Below are 21,757 nucleotides of genomic sequence, written 5' to 3' on the forward strand. Positions count from 1 at the left end.
TCTCCCACTCCTGCCCAGCAACCTGCAGAATCCGCCTCAGTGGAGCAACCATGCCACCCCTGTGCTGACCAGAAAGCACCCAATTTCTGACCTGAGATGCGAAAGGGAGAGAAGGAAAGCCTGTGGGTAGAAATGGGTTCAAGTCTACCACTGTGCGTCTGTGAGCTCATGGGCTGGTCTCCTGAACAAATGTGCCAACACGCAAGAGCCGGTTTTCCCTGACAGCAAGTGAACTGGTGAGAGGACTCTGCGAAGGCCCCTAAGTGTTTTCCTATGAACCTGTGGGACCCACCTCCAAGTCCATATGCTGTCAGGTGTGGCCTTGTGGCCACCTGGGAACAAGCGGGTGAATGCCTGCAATCCTGCGTTTCCCTGGACTGGAGGCAATCATGAGGGTGAGATCTGGGGACATCAGCTGTTGTGTAACCAAGGATCTCGAAGGAATGAGTGGGTAAATGTGTAGACATGCGGCAGGACTGTCCCCCTCTGTAGACGCACTGGTCAGTCTGAGACCCAGCCTGAGAGTTTGAGACAGGAAGAGGGCCGTGTGTGCCTGTGAGCAAGTGCGGAGGTGTGCGGTGCACGTATGGCAGGGGACGGTGGTAGACACTGCTCTGCAGCGGCCCCACCCTGTCCGGGCCTCCGGCCCTGGCCCTCTAGGGCTGGGCCAGTCTCCACCCATCCCCGTTGGGTCTGTACCAGTTCTCACCTCGCCGGCCCACCCCAACGGATAGTTGGGCGCCTGTGAACGTGGGGACTCGCTAACCTGCTCGTTGTTCCGAGGAGCGGCGGGAAGCGCAGCACTTAAATACACAGTAAGGCTCCCTTAGAAGCGCTGAAGACGGAAAGCTGCCGTGGAGGAGAACGGCCCCTCGACTCTTCCGCCCGGAAGTCAAGGATCTGGGAATGAAGAGGGGAGGGCGGGGCCCCTGCAGCTTGTAGGACCCGCCCCCACCGCCCCCGCCCCGCCCCCACCGCCCCCGCCCCGCCCCCACCGCCCCCGCCCCCTACCGCCCCACCCAGCCTGGTGCGCAGAAAAACCTGGTCAAGCTACCCTGGGGGCTCGCGGCGCCACTCCTGGAGCACCGGCGAAGAGTCAAATGCTTTTACTTGCGTTATCTCCTTAATCCCTTCTGTAATGCGGGGAAGGGTTGGCTTTATCATTTGGGGAAGGAAACTGCAGGCTCCTAAAATTTAATTAACTTGCCCGAGGTTAGAAAGCAGAGAAGAGCTCAAAACCTAGGTTGATGTCCAAAGTCACCTCAGCAGCCGCCGGGGAGTGAAAGAGGATTTTAGACAGAGGGACAGGTGCAGAAGGAAGAGGGTGTGGGGAAAGAGAGGGGCCGTGCAGGTAACAGGGAAGTGGTGAGGCCTGTGGCGTGCTGGAGAGTGAATTTTAGTGTATCTGTTGTGTCTGTATTCTTCATTTCTTTAAATAAATAAAATGGAAAAAATCCTCTTGGGCAAATAAAATAAAACTACAGGCCATATTTGACGGCAAGCTTGAGAACCCAGGAATAAATCTCAGACATAGGGTGATAGTGTAGCATTAGCACCACAGGAAGCTTGTCCTAAATCTGGAATCTCAGGCCCCACCCCAGACATAGTGAATGAGGATCTACATTTTAACAAGGTTCCCAAGTGTTTCTTACATACCTTAAAGTTTAAGACTGTCAGGTGTAATTTATATATAAATGGATACAACTTATACTGTATATAAAAGAACCTCCCCAGGGACACTCCCCCCCCCAATTCCTCTACCATTCTGGAGGGGGCAGGGAAGAACATGCTCTCTTTTCTTTTCATATTCTAATTGAATCTTACTGTTTACGAGTTTGGCACAAGTCCTTGCTAACTCTCTGACCCACCAACATGTTCTCCCATCCTCCAGCCCAGAGCAACCTCCCCCAGCTACAGGCTTTGCACAGAGCAGATGGAAAAGGAGAAGAAGGATTTTCTTTCCTGGTTCTCCACTCTTTTGTCCAATAAAGTGTGATTCATTCACTTCTTTTTTGCAGTACACGGGCCTCTCACTGTTGTGGCCTCTCCCGTTGCGGAGCACAGGCTCCGGACGCGTAGGCCCAGCGGCCATGGCTCACGGGCCCAGCCGCAGAGGATCCTCCCAGACGGGGCACGAACCCATGTCCCCTGCATCGGCAGGCAGACTCTCAACCACTGAGCCACCAGGGAAGCCCTCACTTCTATTTTTAACTTTCTGCTGATTTGAATCCCCCATCCTGCTGACCCAGAAGGGGGAGGGGTGGAAGTGTATAGAACTCCCTTCCAATCCCAAAGGTCTCCTGGAAGGTGGCAAGCTCAGGCTGAGAAGGCCAAAAGGGTGGGCACTGGATAGGTGCAGGGAAGGAGGAGGGCAAGGTCTCAGGATCCTGGCAGTGCTACAGAGGGGATCCTGGAGGGGGGTGCAGTCAGAGCTGGAGGGGAACCAGAGGACTGGAGCAGCTTGGAAACATTTTTTCCTAAAGTCCTAGGGGAGCAAAATCCCAGTGGACTTCTGAGCTAAGAGTTCCCTCCACAAAATGAGACATTCCTTGAGGAGTCCTCCTCAAATCCACCACATCCCTGGACTTACCATCCCTCCCAAAGACCCTGGCTCTAGGGTTAGACCCTGGTTTTGAATGCTGGCCCTACCTTTTATCAGTCGCGTGCTCTTAAGCAAGTTGCTTAACCTCTCTGGACTTCAATTTTCCTTGTCTATAAAGTGGGATGAAAATACCACCTACATCATACGGTGGTTGTTAGGAATGTATTAATACCTTTAAAAACTAGTGCAGTGCCTGGAACACAGCAAGTGCTCAATAATGTTGCTTTTTAATATTATTATCGTTATTATTTTCCACCAGGGCTGGTAGCAGCCGCCCCTGAGGTCTCCAGGGTCCCTCAGGCCTCAAGCTCCCAGGGCCTCGGCTCGAGGCGCCTCTCCCCGCGCGGCCCCTAGAGGGCGCCCGGAACTCACTTGTCCTGCGTTTCTGCGGTGAAACCCCAGATCCGGCTCCCGCTTTTGGGCCTTCGGATTTGGGGACTTGTGACTCCTCCTGCAGGAACCGAAGATACGTGGGCTCTGGGACCACAGGGAGGAAAACGTGAGGTGGCAGGAGCAGCTCCTATCAAATCTCCTCTAGAGCGGCACAGAGCAGTGGGTGCCTCGCACCCCCCATCCCCCCATCTTCTCGCACACACCAGGAGGCCGGATTGCCAAGGGCTTCGGGGAGGCAGCGGCGGCCGCTGGACTTTCTGGGCCTTGCTAGGGTCCTCGGCCGGAATCCAGGGCGGCCTGCTGCCCCCAAGTCCATCATCAGCCCATGGGGTCTCGTCGCCGTCTGGAGCTACTTGGCTAGAAACCAAAGCTGCGTGGCTAGAAACCAAAACCAAAGATTGCCTCAGCAATCTCCACCCCCACGCCGACTGGCAGTCTCTCCTCCCAAGCTGGGGGAGGAGAGATGGGAGAAGGAAAGGAGGAGAGCCCTTGGCAGGGTGGCCGCGTGGTAACCACCCATGGGAGCTTTGGGGGTAACTGCAGACCCAGAAATGGAGACTGTGTGCTTCGAATGGCACGCCTGTAGCTTGCCTTGTTTAACATCGCACACCTCAGTCGTTGTACATTTGGAGGAGGTATGTGAGGTTGTCCACAGCGATGCAGGCCGTGCATGAGAGGATGTGAGTTTGCACCCATCCCTCAACACAACATGGGTACTCATCGCTTCCTCCATTCACCAGTGCCGCCGCCCCCTGCCACACACACACCCAATCTCACGCAACACCTTCCGAGTCCACTCTGAGCTCCTTGGAAAATCCAGACTGGCTCCAGCCCTCGCAATCGCTCAGCCTCTTCCTATCAGACTCCTCAGGATAAGGAATCCAGGCGTGAGTGCAGGTGGGCGATTCTAGGGGCCTTCCTGGGCCGACAGAGGGCAGTGGGTTCGAGCCATGCGGAAATTCTCGGACAGCTCTCTTAGTTGCCCAGGCAGTGACTTGGCCACCAGGCACCAAACTCTGAGCTGATCAGGAAGGCCTAGGAGAGTGAGAAGCTGCTTAGGAGCAGGGTCTGCGAGGAGGGAGTGAGAAGTGTGTGGGGGGAGTGGGGAGTGTGAGCAGAGCAGGAGTGGGGGTGGGTTTCTTCCAGCATCTGGCCTCAGGGGCCCTCAGGGCAGCTCTGGGGCCACAGCTCCACCCCACTCCGCCTTCCAGCATGGCCTCTGAATCCCAGCTGCTCCAGTTCTGCGCAGCCTGGAGGTCCCTGATTAATTGTCTCATACACCTGGAACCGACCTGCCCATCTGCAAGTCAGTCACGCCACACACAGGATGCCTATCTGAGTCCTGGGCCCAGGGCAAACCCCACACTTGCCACCACAGTGGGGGCTTTACCAGGCAGTGCTCAGGCCGTGCCCACACAGCCCCCAGGCACAGATCCCGCCACACAAAGCCGCTATTATAGTTAACAGGTTGAGCCAGATTCTCTGTGTGCCACGCGGCACAGTACGGGGACTGCTAGGACCCCAGCCCTGCATGGGTTTCTGGGCCCCCGAAGGCCACCACTCTGTCAGCCACCGCTCTGGGCTGCGCCAGGTCTGAGCGGGTGATGGGGGCCTCACTCACCGGGGAATTTGGTCAGTGCAATCATCTCACTCAAGCCAAGGAAGGAAGTGGGCAGAAAGGCAGGTTCGTTAATTCCTCTTTTCTTTCCGCACTCCTACACACCATTATTCGGATAATTTGTTCCTCTTCTATTTTTGAACAGAGACCGACCATTTCCGTCAGGGGCGGTGGCAGACCCGGAGTTGTGAGGTTTCTGCTGCGGGTAGTTGGCCCTGGCAGCCCTCTCCCTTCCAGCCTGCGTCTCCTCGGGACGGAGTGTGCGGGCCCCGCCGCCCTCCAGCCCTGTCCTAGCCGCGGCCCTCGGCCGACGCGGGATTCGGCGAGATTCCACCCCAACGAATTTCCGGCGGAGAGAGGGGAGTTGCGCGCCGTCCCTCAGCGCCGAGGGCCCCAGCGCCCCGGAGAGTCTGCCCCCACCCCCTGCGACGCCTCGCCCCGGGGCCTGGGCACTTGGGAGGGGCCCTGGGAGAGTGTGCAAACCGGGCCGCCAGCGAGTGCCGGGAGCAGGCGCGCGGGAGCCGCGAGTGGGGACGGGGAGTCGGGTGACCTCCCGCGATGGGCGCCCGGGATCCTGGCGTGCGGAAGCCCCATCCCCCGCGAGTCCCCGACAAGCTGGACAGGGTCCGAGAGTAGCGGGGCTGAGGGGCCTAGGCCCGCGCCGTTTTGAGTGTGACCCCAGCTGTTTGTGAAGATCGGTGCAGGTAGGAAGTGTGTTCTGCCTAGTTTTGCTTGCGTTTGTCTTGCCAGAGGAGGGGCGAAGGGGTGGTGGTGAAGAGTCGGGCTTCGGAGCCGATTTGGGGGTTGAGTTTGGGCCGGGCAGCCACTCCCCATTCCTGCCTCAGCTCCTCAGCTGGGCAGTCTGCGGCCAGAAAATATCCAGGAGCCTTCGGGCGCCCAGCCTCTTGAGGGGTTCCAGGGATTGGGAGGTGGGAGGAAGACCCCAGACTCCTCTGGGGTCGGCAACTCTGGAATACTGCAACGGGTAGGCACTGAAGGTGCCTCTTAAAGACGCAAATGAAGGAGAGATACCTCACCGAACGAAGAAGGTTCGGGCTGGGCTGCTCCAGTCCTGGCGGCGGGAGGGGAAGAACAGCCAGACCTGCCCAGGCAGACGGGGCCGAATTCTGCGGTTCCAGAAAGCCATTTCCGGATTTCGCTTGGCCCGGTACTGGATGCGGCAGCCAGTGCCGGCGGGAGACCCACTGCAGACTTGTCATTGAGGCCAGAACTTTCTCCCCACGACCAACACGCTGTCAGGGCCTGGCCTGGTCACCGGGTGGGCCTGGGGGTGGTGTAGCCCCTCCACCCCGGAAGTCCTTTGGACCCAGAATCCTCTTCTGCCCAGATCCTACTCCAAGGGGGCCACAGATGAGAGGTGGACAAACACTGCCCTTTGCCCACTCAGCCAAATTTCCCCTTGGACCTCCTTGGGTTGGAGGTTGCTGTGCTTTGTCCCCATATCATATGGTAGATCCAGGATGGCAGTCTGGGGAGGATGAGGGCTCTAATGGTTTCCATAACTCTCCTCCACTCAACCCCAGTGTGGGTGCACACAGCTCTGCAAACACGAACAAGCCCCACACCCCACTCTCTTCTAGTTTTAGCCACAAAGTTCTCTCACTCTCCCATCCCAAAGAAACAGCTCCCTATGCCCCCACCCTACTCTACAAGGATGGCATGTTCCCCAAAGCCTTCACCACCTAGCCTCTTCCAGAAAAGCAGGCTCAAGTCAGTTTTGTGCATCCTGAGATTGGTCTAGTAGGCAGGGGACTAAATGTTATGGGGAGGGTTGTGTACTGTGGCTGCTGTTCCTGCTAAAGTGGTCTGGGGCCTCCCTGAAGGTCCCTGGGAAGTCTGTTTTTCAGATTCCCTCCTAGGCCAGCCTAGTGCTGGAAGCTGGGAAATCTTGTCTTGAACACCACAGAGGATCCTGACCCGATTACTGACAGCATGCCCCAGTCTCTGCAGCTTGCTGGGTAACAGCCTGGAACCCCCAAACTCCAAGCCAATGCTGATACCCCCACAATGTATCTGCACACCCCACCTTAGACCCCCACCACCATGTACACTAGCAGTGCACAATTACACCCACTCACACAACACCACACACACTCACCTGCAGGGACAGTCACCCACAATGATCCACACTCCCCATTAATTCACTCCCCCAATTATATACGGTCTCACACAAATATATACAGTAAAACACATCTCACACATGATTGCATTCATACAATTATAGATGATACACAATCACAAACATTCACACATTTAACACAAGAATAGATTCACAATGAGAAACTAATATGTACTTTCACAAACATTACCACATGATTCGTTCACAATCACAGACGCTGGTGATTACACAGCTATCCAAAAAGCCACATTCATACATGGTCACACAGACACCACCACAAGTTCATATGTATAATGGTAGTTTCGATTTGCAACTTAAGCAGAATAAGCACACACAACTGCAAACAAAATTACACAATTGAACACTTACAGACATTCATTATCAGTGAAATCCTGATTGCCCGCACCCATCACAAACACACAACGCACACACATAACTCTCACACCCGAAGACAAATCTCTAGCACTGGCTCTCACAACTTTCCTCAGCACTGCCTTCTCTCCACTTCTTCCCCTCCTTCTTTCCTCTCTCCAGAGCCTGTAGGTCCTGGTCCCCAGATGTCCCTCAAATTTAGGTACCAGGGGCTGCCCAGGCTGTACCAGCTCACACCAAACCCAAGTAGCTGCAAGGTGCTGGGCTCAGCAAGGAGCAGGCAGCCTTGACTCCGGATCCGGAGGGTTTTATTATTTTTTCACATAAATTACACAAGCACTTTATAAAAAGGTTACACAGAAAACACCTTATAAGTGCATAACTTAAATGCCCCCTACGAACAGGATCTGGAGAAATAGGCTGAGTTTGTGTGGAAACCTGTCTGTGCGTACCTGGGTGTGGCTAGGCTATGTGATGGGGGTCTGGCAGGCCAAGTGACACTGTTGTGGCTGCTGTGTGTGTGACGATGTGTCACACTGTGACCGTGGCCTTGTGTTTGTGAGAAGCGCCATGCTGTTCAGAATGAATCTGGGCCACCCCTGGTAGTAAGGGTCAAGAGTGTGAAGGCTATGGCCCTGTGTGTGCACGACACTCTGCCATAGGTCCCCTGTGTGTGACTGTGGGGTGACACCAGGAGGGACAGTGAAATCACCTCTGTGAGGGCCTGTGGGTGTCCGTGTATGATGCGGAGTGGAAAACAGAGTGCTCTCCCCAGGGCAAGTTCAAATGACAGCTCATGCTGTCCTCTAGGGTTCCCAGAAGCTCTTCTTCCTCCACCTTTCCCGCCTCTCTCAGTCCCACGTTAAAAATCAGAATAAAATAAAAGAGACGCAAACGGAGGACTCCGAACAGTTCCAGCAGGCGCCAGACCGCATAGGCATCTGGGAGGTGGCCGCGCGTCCCTTTCTTGCGCGGTCTTCTCTTCTTTTCCACCAAAAAGAGAACAGCGTCGGCACGAGAGCGCGGGCCGGTGCGGAGGGGCACGGCGTTCCCCTGCTGCGTGCAGTCTTCGGCAGGAGGGCGGCGAGAGTCGCGGCTCTCAGGCCTCGCGACCCTTGGTTGGGCCCGGGTCTCACGGGGCGGAGCAGGCAGGCTCACTCGCAGGCCGACGCCACGGACGTGACGCTGGTGATCTTGGTCGAGTCGTCAGACCACGGCTGCAGGTTCTGCAGGGCGAAGAGCGAGGAGTTGTGCACGCAGAGCGGGTCGGCGGGCAGCGGCTGCGCCAGGCTCTTCTGGAAGGCCTCTTGCTGCAGCTGCAGGAGGATGCGGTTCGCCTGCTGCCTCTCAGCCTCACGCTCCTCCGCGGTCTGCCGCCTGCACCGGGGACAAGCCGTTACCGACGCTTCGGGTGCGCTCCCGGGAGACAGCCTGAACGAGCGGGCACTGCTCCCCTTCGCGGCCCCCAATTTCCGCTTGGGCCCCTTGAATGCATTCCCTTATCTTGAGGGTCCTGACTCCACAAAGACTGGAAGCCCCAAAAGTAGATTGGGGGGTATCCTGGGGGAGCTGTGGGGAAATCCGCTAGGCCCAAGCAGCTGGGGCTCCCCAGCTCCAGGCAGGGCCAACACCCTCACCAGCCTGGAAGGCGCAGCCAGGGCTAGGATGGCATTTCGCCTCTCCCCAGACCCCAGGAAGACCAGGAGCCTTCCCAAGCCTGAGGGGCCTCACCCTCCTCACCAGTCCAGGGCAGAGGCAAGGGCCAGTGGATATGAGCTGCCCTGACAGACCTCTCTTCTCCCCCTTCCCTCTGCGAACCTCTCCCAGTCTTCTGACCTCCTGCGCCGAGCCCTGTGCCCTGCTGGGATTCCCGCCGGACCGGCCGGCTTCCTCCAAGGCGGTCCAGGGAGGCGATGACTCACTTATTCCATTTAATGCCTCCCCTCCACCCCGTCAACTGAGATCAAACGTCTGTCTCTAAGGTGGACAGACCTAATGGGAGTCCCCGGGGCCTCCAGAAGCAATTTGTAGGCGATCGATGAAGCTGCGCAAAGCCGGCGAGGGCCTCTCTCAGCGGCGGACGCCGGCCTCCTCGCCGCCCCTTCTAGCCTTTTCTCTCTGTGTCTTTCTCTCGTCTTCCCCTTCTTCCCCGCATTTCAAACTGTGTCTCTTCCTTTAGACTTTGTGTCTTTTTTTCCTCTTTTCTCTCACCCCACCCTCTTCCTTCTCTCAGAATTTCAGGGAATTTGTTTGAAACGAAAATGAAGGTTTTAGTCAACTATGGCTTTCCTTTATTGTACATAAGACTTCTTCAGGCTGACTGTTTTTTCCTTTTCTCCCTGGGTGGGGTGTTTGTCTTTGCCGCCACCCCCCCTTGTGTATCAGTTTCTCTCTGTCTGCTACTCTCTATTTTTCTCTGTGCCCCGACCCCAAGGGCTTGCCTGACTCCCTCCCCTCCCCTAGGCTGCAGCCCCCGTGGGCCTTGGGAACGCAAGTACGTCCACCCCCCTCCCCCCCCAGCCCTTGCTCCCTCCTTAGCTTTCCAGAGGTCTGGAGCAACGTCTCCCACCCCTTCCCCAGCAGCAGGAATGTGGGGGGAGCAGCAGACTCGCGGGGCAGTGGCTTCCTTTGTGGCCACGGCGGCAGATTCCTAGCCTTCATTCAGAAAAAGAAACTTCAATTCCTTTCTCTGGACCCAGGCCCTCCTGGCCAGGCGCCGGGGACTTCGCCCAGACTCTCTTGCTCTCCCCACTGAGGCCTGAGCTAGCAAGAAACTCCCGGAGTGTGTGGAACCGAGTATGCGGGCCAGATGTGCGGGAGGGTGCAGGGGTGCAAGAGGGTGCAACCGGAGAAAGCGTCTGTGTGTGTGGGGGAAATGAGTGTAGTTGTGGGTGTGTGACGTGAGAAGAGAAAATGTTTCTCTCTCTCTCACTCACACACATACACCCATCTGCTCCTGATTGATCCCCCTTTCAGTAGGACCCTCGAAAACCCCGCCGCAGCCGGCGCAGATTGATTTCCCCCTTCCCGGTAGGGGAACCGCTGCGCCCAGGCGAGGCGTCTGGGGAGGAGGGAGTCAGCAGGGCCCAGGCCCACGGTATGGGGTCCCAGACGCTCTAGCGGGAGCCCCGGCTGGGGCGCAGAAACAGGGCGCCTGCCATCCTACCTCCGGTCTCCGGGATAGACGAGGCATCTCTGTACGCGTAAGTTTGCGCAAACAAAAAGTCCCTCAGGACGCACTGATCTCGGAAGCCTGGACTGCGTAGACTGCGCTCAAACCCGGACGTTTCCCCAAGCAGCGGCGGAGACCAGCCGCGTCTACACCCGCACTGAGTGTGCGCCCCCGGGCCAGAGAGCCGGAAAGAAAAACAGCTGGGGCTCTCGGCCCCGTCCAGTCATCGGCCACGGTGGCTTTCCGCTCCCCGCGAGCCTAGCAGAGCAGCGCGCTCCTCCGAACCAGAGCCATAGGAAAGTGGCGAGCATGGGAGTATGAACGCCCCCAGAGAGGCCCGGAGCCGGAGACTGCGCCACCCACGGCCGCGCCCGCCCAGCGCTCTTACCTCCACTTTGTCCGCCGGTTCTGGAACCAGGTTTTGACTTGCGCATCGGTCATTTTGAGCGCCTTGGCCAGGGCGGCGCGCTCGGCCGAGGCCAGGTACTTCTGGCGGTGGAAGCGCTTCTCTAGTTCGCAGATCTGCAGGCGCGTGAAGGACGTGCGCGGCTTCTTCTTCTTGGGGGGCGTCCGATTCTGATAGGGGTGACCTATACGGCGTGTTACAGTGAAGGGTGAGAGGGCCACTGGAGCGGGAGACAGACAGACGGCAGAGGCAAGCGGCAGAGCGTCAGGAGGCGTCCCAGGCCCGACACCCCGCGAGTCAGCGAGCGCAGCGGCTAGACCCCAGGAGAAGAGCTGTGGTCCTCCCGTCAGCCCTCAGCTCCAAGCCCGCGGCGTGAAATGGCCCCCGCCCGCCCGCCAGGCCGACGCCGCTGCTGCCACCACGGAGACCTCCCTAGCCCTGACCTCCCACGTGTCCATCAGACACAGCCGCAGTCTCCTTGAGGGGCACGTCTGAGGCGAGCTAAAGGTCGCAGTTCCCCCCATAGCCTCAGGTCTCCAGCCTCAGAGAAGCTGCCCAACGGTAAGAGGCTATCCTTGGTCAAGGCCCAGAATGCTGGATCCTGACCTGAGGCCTCCATCACACAGCAACATACACAGACACATCACATACAACAGGAGCAAATTATAGATCTATACACCCAGACAAGCTGACACCCAGACAAACACAGGCACAAAGGCAGATGCATAAGGTGACAGCCATATACTCCCTCAGAACCTTCTTCAGGCCTAAAGCAAGATTACAGCAGGCTGTGGCTCCCCTAGGTAGGCTACGTGGAGTACCTTTTCGCCAGAGACCCAGGCCCAGTGGGTTCCAGGCTCGGGGTGGGGGGGGGGGAGGGTGTTCCATCAGAGTCTTTTAAGACCAGCTTGGCCTGGGTGGGGGGAGTGGGATGGGGCACTAGGCCCTGCCTCCCCAGGCCTGAGAGGACTTGGGTTGGGGCACTGGGGCCCCTTCTGGAGGCCCAGAGCAGAATGGCTCTTCTACCTCCCTCCACCCCACTTTGCCACAGACCCAGGGTCTGGGCCAAGGTTCCAGAGCTGGAACAGGGGCTTAGCCCAGGGTCTAGCTCTTAACTGCCTATTCCCCTTCCACCATTGGGCCCTGGAGCCCGAGCCCCATGGGAGCCCCACGTCGTGGTCGGTCGGAAGCCGCCTATGCCTCCTGCTTCCTCTGTCTAAGGCCCGGCCAGGAACTCAGGCTCAACTCGTGGCTGCCTCCCAGCGGGCTTGGGGTCCTGGTCCGGCGGGAGGATTGTAGTCTCGGATCCAGGGAACGCTAAGGGCGGCGGGAAGTGAGGCCGGGGAAAGGGGCCCGCGCAGGATCGAGAGCCGAGTGCCGTGAGCGGAAGAGGGAACGGAGGGAGCCGAGGCAAGCGGAGGAAGGCGCGGAGCAGGCAGCTGAGAGGGCGGCAGGCGGAAGCCGCCGAGTGCGTAATCGTCCCAGGAGTTCTTTCGGCTGCCGATCGATCACGGGCCTGGCCGGTGCATTATTAACGCCGGAGGAAACAAGGCTGGGCCCAGAGGGGAGGACGCCGAGCCCGGACAGAACGAAAATGAAGCGGGCGTCTCAGCCTTGCGCTGCCACTGACCCGGACGGAGCCTGCAGTCCGGGAAGAAGGGCCCGCCAGCTCTGTTGCTTTACTCTGGCTCGGAGCCTCTACCGGGTTCGGCAGCGCGACGGGCACTGGACCACGGAGTGTGAAGTGTGTGTGTGTGTGTGTGTGTGTGCGCGCGTGTGTGTGTGCGTGTGTGTGTACCTGTTTTCCTTGCGTCTGATTCTGGGGCTCGCCGCCTCGGCCAGAGAACGTCTGCCGGGACGGAAGAAACAGTTTGTTCACATCGCGCCCCTTTCTCCGAGATACCCGAGCCCCAAATGCCGGCGGAAGGTAGTAGCCCCGAAGCTACATCCCCCTTCCCTCCGCCTGACCGGGCCCAGGGACTCCGAGAGGGGATCAGGGAGAGCTTCTCAGAGCAGGGGTCCTGTGGGAGAGACGGAGAGGGGCCCAGGCTGGGAGAACTCTTCCAGCAAGTCGATTCCGCGAGCTTAGAGAGGCGGCGGGCGGCTGAACTTGGGGGAGGCACCAAGAGGAGCTGGGAGACCTGGCGCACAGAGCGGGCTGCGGGGAGCCACGGGGCAGGAGCGAGGGGGTAGAGGAGAGCCGGGACCGCGGCCAGGCGGGGCGCGCGCGGGCCGGACTCACCTGTGAACCTGTCCTTTGTGTATCTGCGGTTACTCTCCATCCAGGGAAAGGTGAGGCCGGTGAGGTTGTTGACGCCCGGCACGGCAGGCACGGAGGGCACGGTGGGCAAACCGGTAGCCAGAGGTTGAGGGTGGGTCACCGCTCCAGCTAGCGGCCTGTGCGCGGGCACTCGTATCACCCCCGCAGCGCTCAGCGCCCCCGCCCCGCCGCCGCCGCCGCCGCCGCCGCCGGGACCGGGGCCGCCCGCCAAGGCCATGTTCACGTTGTAGGAGCCGGCCAGCGGGCCCATGCTGCAGGCGCCGCCGCCGCCGCCGCCCGCCGGGCCACCGGGGCCGCTCGGGCCTCCAGCGCCATAGGCCCCCGCGCCCCCGGCCCCCGCCCCGGCCGCGGGGCCCCCGCCGCCGTAAGGGTAAGCGCCTCCAACCAAACAGCCAAGGCCGTATTCTCCGTCCTGGAGGCGAGAGGAGGGCCCCATGCAGCTGCCCTGGTCCGGGCTGTTGAGGATCTGGTCGATGCCAAAGCTGATGGGCTCCGCGTGGCCCGGGTGGAGATGGTGCGGACCCAGGTGCTCCATGCTAGCCCCCGACCCCGGCCCTGCGGTGGGGCGGGGGGGGCTGGGCGGTGGCACTCGCTGTGCTTGGCTCGGGGGCAGCGCGCAGCGGCGCGGAGGCACGGAGGCGGCGGCGGCTCCTGGCTGCGCTGAGACTTGGAAGCGAAGTGCGCAGAGGGGCTAAAGTAGGGGGGAGGGGAAGGAGAGAGGGGGCGCCGTATTCTTCCCCTCTCCGGCTGTTCCTTCCCCTCTCCGGCTGCTCGCTTGCTGTTGACTCTGGGACATCAATCACCGGGCGAAAAAGCACGGTGCGAGCGAGCCTCGCCGTTTCGGCCGGGTCTCTCCATTGGCTGTGCGCGGAGAGGAGCGGGGTGAATGACAGCGCGGGGGAGGGGCGGAGAACGGGAGAGGGAGGCCTGGAGCCGAGACAGATGTAGGAGCTTGAGACGGAGGGACTGAGACAGAGGCTCAGAGAAGTAGTTCAAGAAGAGAGAGAAGAGGCCAACCAGAGGCTTAAAAGAAGAAAGAAAAAGAATAGGAGGCCGGCATTCCCAGAGACCGATAGACAGAGGGCCCCAAGGAGGTGGAGGTCAGAGTCCTCTTCCCAGCCTGGCAGGAGCCGCCCGCTTGCTTAGAATTGGGCCAAAGGGGCCAGCCCACCAGGCCTCTGGGGAAGGGGCATCCCAGCGCTACTGGAGAATCACCTCAAGGGCTCAGCTGGGAAGCACCTGTCTGTCAACCAGAGGATTTACTCCAAACTTGCAGTCCGGCTTGTTAGAAAGTAGAAGACTGTCTACTCCCCGGGTATGGAGCCCAGGCCCCTGAGGCAGGAAGGTGAGTTCAGGCTTGTCTTTTAAAACGCAGGCCTATGAACAACTGGCTATATGTTGTTGAAAAAGTCAGCAACAGCCCCAGCTCTGCCAGTTTAGAGAAACTGAGGGAGGGAAGACTTCCTGAAAGACAGGCACAAGTCAAGGGAGTTGGCTTGGGGCCTGCTGTTGGGGTGTCCAGGCATCAAGACACCCCCTTTCCTTTTAAATAGACAGAAGCCTCAAGAAGCAGTTCCCACAGTATGTGAATGAATTCAATCAGATTGCTTTCGTCTAGCAACTAGCCCAGGGCTGGCTACTCCAAGCAAGAAACCTTTGGATTATAGTGAGGGGAAGGAGTTATTTTCTTACTTTTGGAATCTTGGAAGGGAGGCCTAGGGGCTTAAAACAGTGAAGGCTGGGTATGGTGGGACCAAGATCAGGGAAGTACATCTAGGACAAATTTAAGCCTTTTCAAAGTTTTGCCTGTGGCTGACTGGCTTAGAGCCCAGGAGAGAAGAAGGAAACTCCCTTTTTCTGCTTCCCCTCTTCCTCCTCTCTACTAGAGAAAGGTCTGCTCCCTCCCAGGAGCCAAGCCCTGGTAAGGGCACAGGTTGGATCACTTGGGATCTATTTCTGGTTTATTTCAGATTCAACAGGCCTTCAGGGAGGGACTGTCTCTATCAGACAAGATGCTAGAATGTGGAGGCTCACATTCTACTTAACACATCTCATTGCAATCTATTTGCTTTGGCCATGTCTGTTACTTTAACCTGAAGAGATCTCCTTGGAGGCAGGGAATGGCTTACTCATCTCTGTTCCCCCCTGTGGAATACAACCCACAAAATATCCTCATCTTGGGTAAATAATGAATGAAAGAACCTCCTTATTCAACAAATATTTTATTGAGTGCCCACTGTGTGTCAGTCACTGTTCTTGGCACTGGGAAAACAGCGGTGAACAAAACAAAGTTCCTGTCCTCATGGAGTTTACATTCCACAGAATGGAATACAAGAAACAAAGAAGCAAATACAATAAGCCAGACGGTGGTAAGTGTTACGGAAAACACTATAAACTCTACTACACCAACTCTTCAAGATGAGTATTATTCCCATTTTCTGGATTCAAGGAAACCACATTTCAACGAGGCTAAGTGACTTGACCAAGATGGAGGAGCTGGATTCAACTTGCTTTTATGGGTTGGCCTGGAAGCCTGGCTGCTGGTTGGAGGCACACCTCTATGGGAAAACCCTTGCCTGGGCTCCAGGCAGGTGGACAAAGGCCCACTCACAACAAAGCCAGATATGAAGTTGGTTGTTTGTAAACACTAAGCAGAAACATGAGCGAGAACTCTACTTCCTTGCCAGTTCTCTCCTCTCCATCCACCCAATCAGGAGGGTACTATACTTCTACACAGAACGTTCCAGAACATTTTTTGGAAGTCTCTTTCTTGCCTCTTATCTTGAGGGAGCTAAAGCAGAGATAAACATAAATGTTTTACTGCGAAACTACTGTGTGCCAGGCACCACGCCGACCTCATTTAAGACTCACGACAATCCTGTGAAGTTAATACAAACATCCTCATTTTTAAATAATTAAGAAAACAGAATGAATGTTCACAGCAGTATTATTCATAACGGCCAAAAAGTGGAAACAACTCAGATGTCCATCATCTGATGAATGGATAAATAAAATGTGGTATATCCATACAATGGAATGTTATTCAACCATAAAAAGGAATTAAAAAGTAAATCCTGCTACAATATGGAAAATCCTAGAGAACATCATGTTAAGTGAAAGAAGCCAGGCACAAAAAGGCCACATGTTGTATGATTCCATTTATATGAACCATCCAGAATAGGTAAATGCATAGAAGCAGAAAGTAGATTAGTGGTTGCCAGGAGCTGGGAGTAGGGGGGGCGGAAGTGGGAATTGGCTGCAAAAGCATACAAAGGTTCTTTCTCTCTTTTTTTTTTAATTGGCGTAAAATTGCTTTACAATGTTGTGTTAGTTTCTGTTGTACAATGAAGTGAATCAGCTATATGTATACCTATATCCCCTCCCTCTTGGACCTCCCTCCCACCCCCCCATCCCACCCATCTAGTTTGTCACAGAGCACCGAGCTGAGCTCTCTGTGCTATACAGCAGGTTCCCACTAGCTATCTGTTTTACACATGGTAGTATATTTATGTCAAAGCTGATCTCCCAGTTTGTCCCACCCTCCCCTCCCCCCCACGTCCACATGTCTGTTCTCTATGTCCATGTCTCTATTCCTTCCCTACAAATAGGTTCATCTTTCTGGATTCCACATATATGCATTAATATATGATATTTGTTTTTCTCTTTCTGGCTTACTTCACTCTGTATGACAGACTCTAGGTCCATCCACATCTCTACAAATGACCCTTTTTATGGCTGAGTAATATTCCATTGTACATATGTACCACATCTTCTTTATCTATTCATCTATCATTGGACATTTAGCTTGTTTCCATGTCCTGGCTATTGTAAATAGTGCTACAATGAATATTGGGGTACATGTGTCCTTTTGAATTCTGGTTTTCTCAGGGCATATGCCCAGTAGTGGGATTGCTGGGTCATATGGTAGTTCTAGCTTTACTTTTTTAAGGAACTTCCATACTGTTCTCCATAGTGGCTGTATCAATTTACATTCCCACCAACAGTGCAAAAGGGTTCCCTTTTCTCCACACCTTCTCCAGCATTTACTGCTTGTAGATCTTTTTGTAGTTATGTAAATATTCTAGAATTAGATAGTGGTGATGGTTGCACAACTTTGTATATATACTAAAAAACCACTGAATTGTATGATTTAAAGGGCTGAATATTATGGTACATGAATTATATCTCGTTTTTTTATTTTAATTTTTTTGAAGTTCTTTTTTAAAATAAATTTATTTATTTACTTATTGGCTGCGTTGGGTCTTCATTGCTGCGCACAGACTTTTTCTAGTTGCAGCAAGCAGGGGTTACTCTTCGCTGCGGTGCACGGGTTTCTCATTGAGGTGGCTTCTCTTTTTGCTGAGCATGGGCTCTAGACATGCAGGCTCAGTAGTTGTGGTGCATGGGCTTAGTTGCTTTGCGGCACGTGGGATCTTCCCAGACCAGGGCTCGAACCTGTGTCCCCTGAATTGGCAGGCGGATTCTTAACCACTGCACCACCAGGGAAGTCTATTTTAAAAAAAAAAAAAAAAAAGGAAACAAAAACTAAGACTTGGTGAGATGAACAAACTTTCCCGAAATCCTACAGACAGAAGAGGACTTTTTGGGAACCCCCAAATCTGAACTATTTTCTCTGTATAAGGCTGAAAATGATGGGGAGGGGTGATTCAGCTTCCTTTGATGCTGGGTCCCAGTTGCCTTGCTCCTGTTAGTCAAGAAGTCATATTTGAGTCCAATCACAGTTCTGCCTGCTGCAATTAAAACCCTGTCTTTCAGGCTTCCCTGGTGGCACAGTGGTTGAGAGTCCGCCTGCCGATGCAGGGGACACGGGTTCGTGCCCTGGTCCGGGAAGGTCCCACATGCCACGGAGCGGCTGGGCCCATGAGCCATGGCTGCTGAGCCTGCGCGTCCAGAACCTGTGCTCTGCAACGGGAGAGGCCACAACAGTGAGAGGCCCGCATACCACAAAAAACAAACAAACAAAAAAAACCCCTGTCTTTCTAGGTAACCCTCAGAACAACTTCTCTTTGCCACTCTCTGGCTCATGCTGGAAACCCCGTGAGTGTCCCTCACACTTTTCTTCCTCCTTTCTTCTTCCTCCAGATGGACCTTTCCAGACCCTGTGACTTTCCAACCCTGCCTGTTCCAACCCTTTGGGCATCTGCCTCACTCACCTCCTCAGGTCTGGCACCAGTTGTCCAGAGTACCTGGGAGGAGACCTCGCCCTTGCTGGCCCAGCCTAGGGTGGCAGAGGTCACAGCCGCCTAGTGGCCCACTAAGACTGTCAGGGTGCTCTTCTCATCAAAACCCAACAACCTGGGGATGTCCTAACTTTCCCCTGCCCTCACAGCTGCCCGCCTGCATGACGTTTTCAGTGCTTCCCACTCACCTCTCTTGCTTATGAGTCAACTTTTATCCCAATCTAGTTCTGGGGTGCTGGCCTCCCCACGGCTGGAGGTTTTGAGTCCACTTTAACCTCAGCCTTTGTTTCCCGCTGGGATAGCTGCTGAGGGGCCAGGGTTACTCTCTCAGTCCCATGTCTGCCTAGGAAGATGAGACAAAAGGGAGAGGATGCACTGGGCTCTGCCCCCTCACCTCCCGGAAGCAGTGTCACCTGAGCACAGTGCTGCCGGTTGGAAAGTTTTCTGAAATGGGGGAGGAGACTCACACAGAGCTTATAGTCAGTGCAGCTTCGGTGGAGGCGCTTCCACAGCGCTTTTTCATGCTTTGCAGAGTAGCCCTGTCAGGAAAGAGGCGGGGCGGGAAAGAAAGCAGGACCCACAAAGCACACGTGATATCCTAGGCACCTTCAGTCACAGTAATTATCTCATTTCATATTCCAATAATCCTGTGATGTGGCTTTTGTTATCACCATTTTACAGATGAGAAAACTGACTCACGGAAACCCGGAAACGGACAGAGACTGGCTCAAATGCTGCTTTTCCGACTCCACTCATTACAAGCTGCTTCCTCAACACCAAACTTGGCAGTCGTGGTTCTTGCCTTGCAGGAGTATCCTGCGCACATCTAGGTGAGTCTGAGCCCTGAGGCCACCTGGTAACACCGTCCCAACCCCAGCGCCATCCCAGCCCCCTCCCCTTGCCTGCAGGATAAAGAAGTACCTCCAATTAAAAGGGGAGCAGCTGGGGCTGAGGCTGGGGCAGGGGGAAGAGAAAAGGGAGGGCTCAGCCACAGGGGGAGGCCTCTTTGGATCCCACCCGGCTCCCTCTCCGCTCTGGGAGAGACCCCTGGGCCAGGGGTTGTCCTTTAGCTTAGGGGTGTTTGTGGTAACTTAATTACTTTTTGTTTGTGGGACTGTGATTCCAGAGGGGGAAGCTGCATGTGAAAGCGCACGACAGTGAGGGTAGCTGTGCAGACATACCGGGCATGTCTTTGAGGACTGATTTTGTTAATTTACCCAACAAGTATGTATTAAGTGTCTATTATGTTTCAGTGTTAGACTGTTGGGATAGTACTGTGTTAGGCTATTGGAATATAACTGCAAGCAAAACACATGTCAGTAAGGGTGCTGGGAGAGAGGAAGGGAGTCTCGGTCATTTTTACAAACTGGATTTGTCTGTGTAAGGACGTATGTCAGTGAGAATGCAAGTGAATGTGTGTTTTCCGTAACAGGATAAGAGTGTGTTTCTAACTGTTCCTCTGTGATGGGCACATACTATAGGGCGAGAGTATCCTTCAGCTACTGTGTGACGGTGTGAGTGTAACAGTGATGTGCGCTGCTCCTGGTTTGTGTGCGTCTGTGGGAGGAGCTTCTTATCCTCTAGGGTAATTGTCGGGGAAATAGCCACGTGTGGGCCTGTGGGTGAGGGCAGCGGGAGACAGGGTATGCCCAATAGGCATTTTGAAGGGAAAGGATGGAACAGGCTGAGAAATATGTAAGGGGACATGTAACACAAAGCAGAGCAGGGGGGCCACTGGGGTCTGGATTCCCAGTACCAAAGGTACCCCTTCTGCCTTGCTTACCTGCCTCAGGAAAGGGGCAGAAAAATGTCCCCATCCATGGAGGAGGCAGGTGAAGCTGGTGACTCAGGGACTTAGAAACCCAGTAAAGGGCACTTTACCTCTGAGGAACCTGGGGGTGAGGTGGTGGGAGAGATGACGCTGTCTGTGGGAACCTAGGATGGAGGAGGAGGGAGTGAGCAGGTCAGGCTGAGTCCAGCCACACAATTCAGTGATCCTTCAGGGCAGGCAGTGGGGGTAGTCCAGGGCCAGCGCCGGGATGGCACTTACAGAGCAAGGCCTGAGGATCTCTCCAACGTGGAAGGACAGGCACACATTTTCCCATCAGTGGAGGGACCACAAATGGGTCAAAGACAGAGGGACAGGGGACAGACCTTCCCTGATGTAGGGCACATCTCAGCTGTCACCTGACTTAGGGGCCAGCACCTTTCTCCTCCTCCTACCCCCACAACCCAAAGCCTGCTTGAGCAATGGGGTCCTTATGTGCAGGCCCTCCCTTCTAGGCCTCCCCCTCAGCTTCTGACCCAAAGGAAGCTCTTGGCCCCATCACCTCTGGGCACTGAGCTAGGGCCTCAGCTCTCTCTGACCAACTCCTTCCCTCAGATCTCATCATCCAGTGCTGGTGCCCTTGACTGGGTGTGTCTTCCATGTTAGGTCTCCTCTCAGGAGCAAAGGGTGGAGTGGAGTAGGGTGGAGTAAGGCAGACAGGGGTGAGGTGGGGCGGGGGGTGAGCTGAGAGAAAGTTCAGGGCAAGACAGATCTTTATGGCCCTGCCATCCCCCGACAGGAGGGCTCCACAGGCACAGCCCAGGAGGGCTTCCCACTAGTGGGTCCCAGTAACTAGGACCCAGGGCCCCAGGAACATGCCAGCCTCCCCCACCCTTGTCCTCTACCCTTGGCCGTATTCAACGACCAGGTGTCCTGCTGGATCTGCGGAATTTCCTGTGGCGGAGGGCACCCCCTTAGCCAGGCCCTCAGCCGAGGTGCCTGGGAGGGAGCGGGAGCAGAGAGAGCACTAGCCTGATGCAGGTCAGCCCTCTGAAGACTGCCACCGCCTTCTAGGAACCTCCTCCCTGCGGCGTGGGGCTGGCAGGCTCCCTTGGGGATCTACGGGTGTGCTGGTCTCTCGCTCCGTCTCCGCAGGGAATCAGAGAATGAGGCCAGCTTTCCTGCTGGGCCACGAAGCTGCTGCAGCAGCCAGATCTACCCAGACTTCTCGCCTCAATTCCTCGCCCCTCCAGGAGCAGAGATTTGGCCTCAGAGGAAGGGCGGATGGAGACCTCCAAGCCCAGGAAACCCAGACTCCCAGGGGGCTCAATCCCGGGCTGCGGCCGGGAAGCTGGGTTGAAGGTCTCGCGGTCGGCCCTAGGAGCTCGGGCTGCCTTCGCATGGACAGGTCTGGTAATTTTGAGAGCGCTCAGGGCACGTAGGAAGCTGCAGGCGTCCACGGAGCCGCGACGGCGATGTTCCTGGCGAAGGAAAACCTGGCCGCCTCGAACCCTGCCGCCAATGAGAGGGTCTGGCCGCCCGGCCACAGTCTCTGCGCCAGCCTGGTGGGTTCGGGAAGTTTCCTCCGAATAAATGAGTTGAGCTGGAGTTCGGGTTTGAAATTAACTCGCCAAGCTCCTCCTCCATCAGAAAAACAAGGGGCGGGGTGAGGGGTCTTGAATTCGGCCCGGGAGCAGCTAGGGTTAGCTGCTGCTGCTCGCGGTGGTCGTGGTGCTGGCGGGGGTAATGCGTTTCACACTGTCCTTCCTGCACCCGGGCCCCTGCATATACACCAGTGGTCACC

At 56.1% G+C, this 21,757-nt stretch overlaps 1 protein-coding gene across 1 annotated transcript; it reads right to left on the reverse strand.

Moving 5' to 3' along the window:
* Nucleotides 1-8,279: 8,279 nt before the first annotated feature.
* TLX1 (T cell leukemia homeobox 1) lies at nucleotides 8,280-13,519 on the reverse strand. The gene is made up of 3 exons (XM_065894531.1): nucleotides 12,946-13,519; nucleotides 10,686-10,887; nucleotides 8,280-8,502 (listed from the first exon to the last, which is right to left on the reverse strand). Exons 1-3 carry the CDS (start codon nucleotides 13,517-13,519, stop codon nucleotides 8,280-8,282), a joined length of 999 nt encoding a protein of 332 aa, XP_065750603.1.
* Between the last annotated feature and the right edge of the window lie 8,238 nt (nucleotides 13,520-21,757).

This window comes from Phocoena phocoena, chromosome 16 (assembly GCF_963924675.1).
Source record: "Phocoena phocoena chromosome 16, mPhoPho1.1, whole genome shotgun sequence".
Classification (NCBI taxonomy): domain Eukaryota; kingdom Metazoa; phylum Chordata; class Mammalia; order Artiodactyla; family Phocoenidae; genus Phocoena; species Phocoena phocoena.